The sequence below is a fragment of the Dendropsophus ebraccatus genome, chromosome 11, assembly GCF_027789765.1.
Source record: "Dendropsophus ebraccatus isolate aDenEbr1 chromosome 11, aDenEbr1.pat, whole genome shotgun sequence".
Lineage (NCBI taxonomy): Eukaryota > Metazoa > Chordata > Amphibia > Anura > Hylidae > Dendropsophus > Dendropsophus ebraccatus.
Window position 1 is genome coordinate 26,280,646 of NC_091464.1, and position 10,249 is coordinate 26,290,894.

The following is a 10,249-nucleotide window of genomic DNA, read 5'->3' on the forward strand; positions in this document are numbered from 1 at the left end:
CAGATAGCTTACTGAGTGGGGGTGTATGTGTTCCTCTGCTCCTGGAATGCCACCTGCATAGACACGAGGGGTTCCCCCTCCGAGAAGCCCTGCGATTGGCCAATTGTGAAAGTCTACGGTTCCTTAAGTGACATTTTTCGATTTTGAGCGTCTTTTCATTTAGACTCGTGAAGAACACACACTGGACTCCTTCAAGCTGCCGGATCATATTTCTAGAAAACTTTTCAAAGGATTTTGATATTTCATCCTAATTACTGGACAAAACTGAGAATTTGATTTTTGCTGAATTTTTTATTTTGTGTTTTTTGGAAACCGCATTTTATACGCGGATAAATAACAGCTTCAAAATGGGGAATATGGATGGAAAAGCAGTAGAAGAGCTCAGTGCCACAGAAATCCATCGATGGTATAAAAAGTTTATGACGGAGTGTCCGTCTGGTCAGCTGACCCAGCATGAATTCAAGCAGTTTTTTGGACTAAAGAATCTTAGTCCGGCATCCAACCAATATATTGAACAAATGTTTAACACATTTGACTTTAACAAGGTAACCTATCTATAACTTTTATTTTTATTAGTTTATATTATTGGCATTATTATTCTGTAGTTTATATTATTGGCATTATTATTCTGTCGTTTATACTAATCGCATTATTATTCTGTAGTTTATATTATTGGCATTATTATTCTGTAGTTTATACTAATCGCATTATTATTCTGTAGTTTATATTATTGGCATTATTATTATGTAGTTTATATTATTGGCATTATTATTCTGTAGTTTATATTATTGCTATTATTTTTCTGTTTAAATATAGTTTATATTAGTTTATATAATTATTAAGACTGTAGTTTATATTGTGATTTCTCTTCATTGGGCGTTATAATTCTGTAGTTTAAATTATGATTTCTCTTCAATGGGTATTATAATGCTGTAGTTTATATTAATTATTATTATTATTATTATTATTAACATTGCAGTTTATATTATATCTCTTCATTGGGTATTATAATTCTGTAGTTAATATTATAACACTGCAATTTATAATATGATATCTCTTCATTGGGCTTTATAATTCTGTATTTTATATTTTTTTTATTATTATTATCATTATCATTATTAACATTGCAGTTTATAGTATGATATTTCTTCATTGGGCATAATAATTCTATAGTTTATATTATGATATCTCTTCATTGGCTATTATAATTCTGTAGTTTATATAATTATAACACTGCAATTTATATTATAATATCTCTTTATTGGGCGTTATAATAATATTTGCATGCAGGTCTATTCCTCTAAGGTGTCAAACTGTGCACTATAGAGAGTGCTAACTGTGTGTGGTATATAAATCAAAGCATATAGCCAGTAAACTGGCTTTATATGACATTGACGTTACTGTGTGTGATTGAGAAAGGGAAGCTAGATTTGGAGTCCTATGGAGGACAGGACAGCTGCGCCTGCCGACAGTCTCTGTATATTGCTGCAGAATAGATTGCTGCTGTGTGAGCAAGGAAAAAATGGGAAGTGCCCCTCTTACAAAGTTTTCACGGACAATGACATTTTTGAAAAAGTAAAGTAATAATGCACCAATAGTGCACCTGTCATATAAATAAATAAATAAATAAAAAGAAGCAGACACGTGTCAAAAGTTTTTATCGGTTGGGGTCTCTATGATGTATAAAAAGTTTTTGATACAGACTTGAAAAGGAGTTCCTTTAAAAATTTTCATATAAAAAAAATGGCCGAGTGCAGGGAATCATAGCAACATAGCTCATAGCCTGTGGATTAGGTTCCCTGGGTCAGATCACTTTAACACGTGATTCGGTAAAGCTCAGAAATGTGACTATTTCTGTAAGTGGCTTTGTGTTTGTATGACATGGTCTGTGGGTAGCCATAGGAAAACAAACATCTCAATAACCAAGCACAGTATAGCCAGACAGCAAATAAGGGGGATAAGCGGCTGCCTGGCTTTTCTGGTGCCGCTTATCTCTAAGGGAAAGAGGAACCTTACAGAAAACTCAACAGAGTCATTTTCACCATTGCAAAAACTGATGGATATAACTTTTACACCACAAATACATTGCATGGAAAATACTATATTACCTTGGTATATTATTTATGGCATGCAATATATGATATCTAACGCCTGTCTAATCCCTGTCATTGCTTTATATACGGCAATGGCTGACCGCATATCACAGCCCATGCTTTAGTCCAATCCTCACCATCGGGATGCCATGATCAATAGTGATTGAAAGCCAGAGACCTTGTGATGGCCACCGTGCCTGCCATTGTTAATCTTCTAGTAAAGCTTGCAAAATAGTTTTTCCTTGTTACATACTACAGGAAGTATTCTGTATTACTGAGAAAGTTGCATTTCAGGGAAGAATGTTTCTATAATACAGCATTCAATGGAGTTTGACACCATTTTTTTATTCCATATGACATATTTACAGTCATCAAGTATTTATAGGCCTTTAGAGAGCTTATTCTACTCCTATCCTAGTGTATGTTGCAATGCTGCAGTCAAGAAACTGTCTTCACTAGTCACAAAAGTCTGCCCCCCTGTGGTCGTATAACAGTATGCAGCAGCGAGCCACTCACATAGAACCTCCATAACCACAATTATTATGTTTAAATGTGAAACCGAGAAAGTGAAGAGTGTCTGTGGTTAAGAATTATTCTTTTATAGGGCCCTTCCTCGCCAACCTTTTCACCACTCCCAACACATTGGCACCACACCCACCAGAGAGAAATCATCAAGTGTTAGTAATAAAATGGAATAGGAAGTCACATGCATTGCACCCTGTATTTAAAGTCATGTGTTAGTAGGCCTTTCCGTGCCCGTGTTACTGTACGCTGCAAGTTAGGAAGAAAACATCCTCATTTTGCGTAAAATGCTGCCACCCTGTGGTTGTATAGCAGGATGCAGCAGTAACAGAGTAGAGTGAGACACTCACATAGAACTTGCATAAAGACACATAAAAAGTTTAGAGGTAAAAGTGGAAAAAGTTGAGTGTCTATAATTTTGATTTTTTTTTTTTTTTTCCCCAGTGCTCTTCCCAACCAACCTGAGTAAAAGCTTTTGAGGCTGCAACACTTGCACAGCTTTTTTTTTTCTTACTTATTTACTTCTTAAGGCTATGTGCACACTGAAAAGATCATCCCGGTCGGTACTGCAGTACCGGCCAGATGATCTTTCAGACAGCAGAGTTCTGATGCGGGCGCATCCGTGTGCACCCGCATCAGAACTCCCCACAGCACACAATAGAGCGTACGGCCAGAGCTGCTCTCTCTATTGTGTGAAATGACAGGGTTTTTTGCGGCCGCTATTCAGTGAATACTGGCATCATTGTCTTTTAAAGGGGCCGTCTAAGAATAGAAAGACTTTGATAAAGTTAAGATTCAATACCATACAACCCATGGGCAAGTGTGGGACTGTTTCTGGAAGAAGGGAGAGAGAATATCTGATTCGTATAAGATGGAAGAAAGAGGGGTTGACATAAACTAAAAGGGGTTATCCAGCAAAAAAAGAAAAATCTCAACTGGTTTCAGAACGTTATATAGATTTTTAAATTATTTCTATTTAAAAATCTCAAATCTCCCCATACTTATCAGCTACTGTATGTCCTGCAGGAAGTGGTGCATTCTTTCCAGTCTGACACAGTGCTCTCTGCTGACATCTCTGTCCAAGACAGGAACTGTCCAGAGCAGGAGAGGAATTCTATGATGATTTGCTGTTGCTCTGGACAGTTCCTGTCTCGGACAAAGGTGGCAGCAGAGAGCACGATGTCAGACTGAAACGAAAACAACATTTTCTGCAGGATATACAGCAGCTGATACGTGTGGGAAGAGATTTTTAAATAGAAGTAAATTACAAATCTATATAACTTTCTGACACCAGTTGATTTGAAAGAATAAGATTTTCGCTGGATAACCCCTTTAACTAATCTTCAGGTAATGCTACATTTCTTATGCAGATTCTCGCAGTAGTTGTATTTACATAGAGGTATTCTATCGGGTATTCCTAAATTATATTAGAGTGTTGCTTTTGTTATGTCATAGAGACTTGTAGTAAAATATGATCAGTCGGGGTCAGGGTGTCTGGATCACTACAACAAGTCCTTCTCTCCATGTCTCTCTCATCACTTCAGGAGGCCATCTCCAATAGCGAGGAGAGAGATTGAGGAAGAAGCATTTCCAATGACTGATGGTGGTGTCCGCACTCAGACTTTGAGGGATTCAAACTTTTGATGTTTATGACATATGGGGATGTTTACTAAGGAGTCTAATGTGTGTGACTATTCTAATGGGGATTGGTGGATATTGGTGTTCCAATATTTTGTGACTGATTTATGAAAATGTAGCACTGCCGTAGTCGCACAAAAAAAAAAAATCGCAAAAATTGCGCAAGCATATTAACCTGGTACTGACCAGACATAGGCCTGCCCCTGTTTTTGTGACTTTTTTAAAAGTTGCAAATCATAAATTGGGTGCTAATACCAGATTATGGGAACTTTTGGGTGAATACTCAAAAGAGGCAGATTAAAAAAGTCACATCTAAAAAATAGTCGCCTGTTGAATACTGGTTCATAAAGAGAACTTAAACCAAAAAATGGGAGAAAAATTATTCACCTAAAAATAGGCACAAAGCCCTTCATAAATTTTCCCCATTGACACTTTAATTATATTATTTGTTTATTTATTATATTATTGTAACCACTAGAAAACATTTCCCTTATTAATAGACACTGGGGAGATTTATCAATCATGGTGTAAAGTGAAACTGGCTCAGTTGCCCCTAGCAACCAATCAGGTTTCACCTTTCATTTTCCAAAGAGTCTGTGAGCAATGAAAGGTGGAATCTGATTGGTTGCTAGGGGCAACTGAGCCAGTTTCACTTTACACCATGTTTGATAAATCTCCCCCAAGATTTCCAAGCCCCTCTTCTCTTTCCCCATCCATAGAGAGAGGCTATTCTTGCACAGCGCCTCACATTGTTAATCAGAGGAATATATCAGGGTTTTTTCTAACATATACATTCAACGGCCCCCATCCTAAAACACATATGCTATATATTTTTGGATGGCAGGCAGTCCAATGGAAAGGACACCCTTTTGGCCCCTGTCAGGTTATTAGAAGCCTATAGGTACATTTGATATAAGCACCTGGAGCTGGTCCAGATAATACTGCAACAATGTCAGATAGGAGATAGATAGATAGATAGATAGATAGATAGATAGATAGATAGATAGATAGATAGATAGATAGGAGATAGATAGATAGATAGATAGATAGATAGATAGATAGGAGATAGATAGGAGATAGGAGATAGATAGATAGGAGATAGATAGATAGATAGATAGATAGATAGATAGATAGATAGATAGGAGATAGATAGATAGATAGATAGATAGATAGATAGATAGATAGATAGATAGGAGATAGATAGATAGATAGATAGATAGATAGGAGATAGGTAGATAGATAGATAGATAGATAGATAGATAGGAGATAGATAGATAGATAGATAGATAGATAGATAGATAGATAGGAGATAGGTAGATAGATAGGAGATAGATAGATAGATAGATAGATAGATAGATAGATAGATAGATAGGAGAAAGATAGATAGATAGATAGATAGATAGATAGATAGATAGATAGGAGATAGATAGATAGATAGATAGATAGGAGATAGATAGATAGATAGATAGATAGATAGATAGATAGATAGATAGGAGATAGATAGGAGATAGATAGATAGGAGATAGATAGATAGATAGATAGATAGGAGATAGATAGATAGATAGGAGATAGATAGATAGATAGATAGATAGATAGGAGATAGATAGATAGATAGATAGATAGATAGATAGATAGATAGGAGATAGATAGATAGATAGATAGATAGATAGATAGATAGATAGGAGATAGATAGATAGATAGATAGATAGAAGATAGATAGATAGATAGATAGATAGATAATAGATAGATAGATAGGAGATAGATAGATAGATGATAGATAGATAGATAGGAGATAGATAGATAGATAGATAGATAGATAGATAGATAGATAGATAGGAGATAAATAGATAGATAGATAGATAGATAGATAGATAGATAGATAGATGTACTGTAGGTACTGGATATTAACTAGCAGACCTAATTATGTCAAATCCATTCTTTTTCCAGGATGGCTACATGGACTTTATGGAGTATGTCGCAGCTCTGAGCTTAGTCTTGAAAGGCAAAGTGGAGCAGAAGCTGCGGTGGTACTTTAAACTCTATGATGTGGATGGGAATGGCTGCATCGACAGAGGAGAACTTCTCAATATAATAAAGGTAAGAGAAAAAATATAATACATTTCCGTAAATTCTGTACATTATAGGGGGGATTTATCAAGACCAACATACTTGTACGCCGGTCTTAAATAAGGCCCCGTCCCCTTTTCCCTAGACAAATTCACCAAGAGTGAAATTGTCCGGCTCTGCACCTGGCGTACCAAATCTACAGATCGGATTATGATTTATGCCTGTGAGCAGGCATAAATCATGTTAAATGAGGTGCTGGAGAAGACCCCACCTTGCTGTGCTCCGCCCCCAAGCCCCCCAGCCCGCCCATTACTCTAGCAAGGGATACTGTACACCAAGGAGAAGGGGTGCGCCTTCTCCCTGGCGTACGCCCCTGCCGTAACTTTGATAAATGTCCCCCTGTATTTCAACTTTCCCAGATGTAAATGAAAGAATTAAAATATCAACCAAACCCACTGTTGTTGTTTTCCTCAGGCCATTAGAGCTATTAACCGATGTAACGATGAGATGACCGCCGAGGAATTCACAGATATGGTTTTTGACAAGATTGATATTAATGGTGATGGTGAGTAATCTTAACGCTTCTTTACTATAGTGAAGGCTGCTGGTACATTATTCTACTTCAGGTGAACTGATTGGCTTTTGGATGTGTCTTTCATTAAAAAGTCCATTGAATTTAATAGTAATTTTGACGTCCGCGCAGATAACGTCTGTTATTTAATGCACTGTGCATTGGACATCCGTCTTTCCATCGCGGTTATAAAGGACGTCATTTTAAAAGGAAAAATCAAACACCTTTTTTCTTTTTACTAAGTGTGAACATATGGCTGCATCCACCTTTTCCAGGCAGCAGGAACCGTCGGCAAGTTTGCTCATCTCCACAGGGGTCATTCTATAGGGAGGGGGATGCTAATTTTTTTTACTAAAGTTAATCTATATATTTGTGTCAACCTTCCTGTCTGTGTTCACTATGGGGTTAAATCTTACGGCCTGTTCACACTGAGTAAATCAGGCGGAATTCCGCGGTGGAGCTCCCTATTTCGGAATTCCGCCTGCCTTAGTGTGTCAATCTCTCACGTGCCCCCGCTTCAATTTTTTGAGGGGAGAGCGGGGAAAGCGGAATTGCACCTGATTTATGTGTGAACATAACCTTATGTAGTAAATGTAACCTATTAGGTACTCAATTCTAAGGAGTATTTCGGGTTAGATCCATTTACATTTTAAATATTTTTCTTTCCTATTTTGCTCCTAGGTGAACTATCACTTGAGGAATTTATGGAGGGTGTACAGAAGGATGAGATGCTCCTGGAGGTGCTGACCCGCAGTTTGGACTTGAAACACATTGTCTATATGATTCAGAATGATGGTAAAAGGATGGACATGAACGAACGACCTTGTAAAGAAATCACGACCACACCCTGAGTCCAAAGGAATATCATCTGTGTTTCCATTACTTTTCATCCCTTTTTTCTGCGGACTTTGCCTATTACATGCTCAGGATGGACTTTTTTTTAACATGACCTACACCAGATCCCAGGAGCCATCATCAAGTGGCCTGGCACCATACAATGACTTTACATCTGCACCATAGAATAGCCCAAAGGGGTTCAAAAAAGGGATTATCTATCCTAGTCATCAGCAGTATAGTCAACACTTATAGCATAAAGGGTCAATTGGGTAATATTTTGTTGTAGGAGGTCAAAGTCGGATTGGGGTATCTGGGGCCCACCAGAGGAAATGATCCTGGGGGCCCACCGATGAAGGACCAGTGAGAAACAACATATTAGTCAGTGTTTTTGCAGGTTCTAAAGCTTGGTCCCACTGGAGGATTCTCCGGGCCTCTGGTGGGCCAGTCCGACACTATAGGAGGTTGATATCCAAGTTGTGATTTCACCTTGGTTAGTCAACCATTCCTTATTGATGCATATTGACTGCACATTAATAATGTCTATCTGTAGTCTGAATACAGTGGTGTGTGCTTCTGACTGATGAAACCTAGGGACAGGTGGTAAAACAAAAAGAGTAATAGAATCCTTCTCAGGGCAGTTTGGGTAGAATGGCTGACAGGATATCTTGATGAAACTACGGTGGATGGCACAAGATATGTTATGTACCTTGTAGGTATTGGTAATATGTATAATACATACACTGATATAAGATATATATGTATCAGTGTCATGCAGTATATGATTAAAAAATGTCATTAAAGAAGCACTTCATTATATATATATTTTTATATTATGCAGCTAGAAAGCCAATATATAAAATTCGGCTATTGATTGTTCCTTTCTGGAATTCTTTCTTTAAGTTCAGTCATGTGATCTCATGGTGACCGTCTTGGAAATTACATGTGTTTCTGTGCTCTCAATAGGGTTACACCTCAGCCAGCAGAACACTCAGGGGGACATTTATGAAAGTCCCACCCAGGGCATACGCCAGAGAGAAGAAGCAGATTTGCCCCATCTCCCTGGCATACGCCTGCTGTATGCCCCGCTTGCCCGATGGTGGGGCACTCGGGGGCGTGGCAAGGCCGTGAGGAGGTGTGGCCTCGTCCCAGGCCTAATTTAACATGATTTATACCTGCTTGCAGGTGTAAATCATGATCCAAATCTACACCTGTGGGAAGCAGCTGATAATTTGGTACGCCAGGTGCGGGTTTGGGCGCATGGCCAGCCGTATGAGGCGTGTACCTCTTAATGAATTCTGTTGGGGAAAATGGGCGTGGCCTAATTTAAGACCGGCGTACAAGTATGCCGGTCTTGATAAATCCCCCCCTTAGTATGCCCCATCACAGTTATCGATGATGATTATACCATACCTGTCACACAGTTATAATGGAGGAGATGACAGTTCAGCCTTCCCGACTGTATACTTATTTAGGATAATATAGAGGGAAAGACTATTACAGTGTTCTTCCAGCAGGCAGAGATGGTACTGGCTCTAGCTGCCCATGTAATGCTGTGAAGCATCAATGCACCATAGCATCGATAGCAGATCTGAAAGGGAGTGAATGCAGTACACAATGTGAACGTGAAGTATGAAATGTGTGAGTACAGCAGAGCTGGGATGAAGCAGGTGACAATGCAGGAATAGCAGTGGTCAGTGTGCATTATGTGGGCAAAAAAAAATAAAAAAAATCCTGAAGTGCTTTTTTTTAATTTGCTCACCGCTTCTAGTATATTTGGATGTAGTCTTACATTTATCTTTCTCCATTCGCTGTGTTGTTTGTGCGTCTTGAAGAGGTTATATATAGCTATAGAAACATGTAGTTTTATTTCACTAGTTTGTTTTGTGTTTCTATTCACTAGCACTGAAAAAAGTATTGGCCGGATTAGGTTCTGGAAATGCATTTGTACAACAGTTTCAACAAGTATGGGGACATGTCTGAAATGCAGATGTTCTAGATGACGGAAAGCTGGATAAAGAGATGTGAGATACATAAAATACTTAACTACAAAGCAGACACGTTATGAGGGATAGCATTCCTTATCCAGGAATATACATTCGGGAGAAGGGAATTTGTTGAAGTCGGTAATTATATTTTGTGTAGCAGCCCTATTACACCAAGCAATTATCGGCTGTTTTTGTCCGATTATCGGCCCTTACAGCCAATACTCGCTTGGTGTAATAGCCAGCCGACATGCACAATGCATGCTTCTACAGTCAATACTATAAAGGCCATTACCTGGTAAAGAAAGAACTATAACATCTATTCACATTATCAAATCAGTTGTTTTCTATATTTTTGTTCTATTTTTTCTCTATTTTTTGGTGTATGACGCTACTTCAGGAACGTTAATAAAATCATTTATGTACAAAACGCCACTATAAGGGTTATACAGTCCATATGCCCGTGTATATATAGCAAGACTATAGACTGAGTTGTTTAGCTACAATTTTGCACTTTTGTGACCATTTCTGTCATGTTG

General features: G+C 38.2%; 1 protein-coding gene across 1 annotated transcript; it reads left to right on the top strand.

Moving 5' to 3' along the window:
• The first annotated feature begins 347 nt into the window (after positions 1–347).
• Positions 348–8,933, top strand: GUCA1A (guanylate cyclase activator 1A). Its single transcript, XM_069944837.1, has 4 exons — positions 348–545; positions 6,201–6,350; positions 6,795–6,885; positions 7,573–8,933. The coding sequence occupies exons 1-4, from the start codon at positions 348–350 to the stop codon at positions 7,740–7,742; spliced, it is 609 nt and encodes a 202-aa protein (XP_069800938.1). The 3' UTR covers positions 7,743–8,933.
• Positions 8,934–10,249: the final 1,316 nt, after the last annotated feature.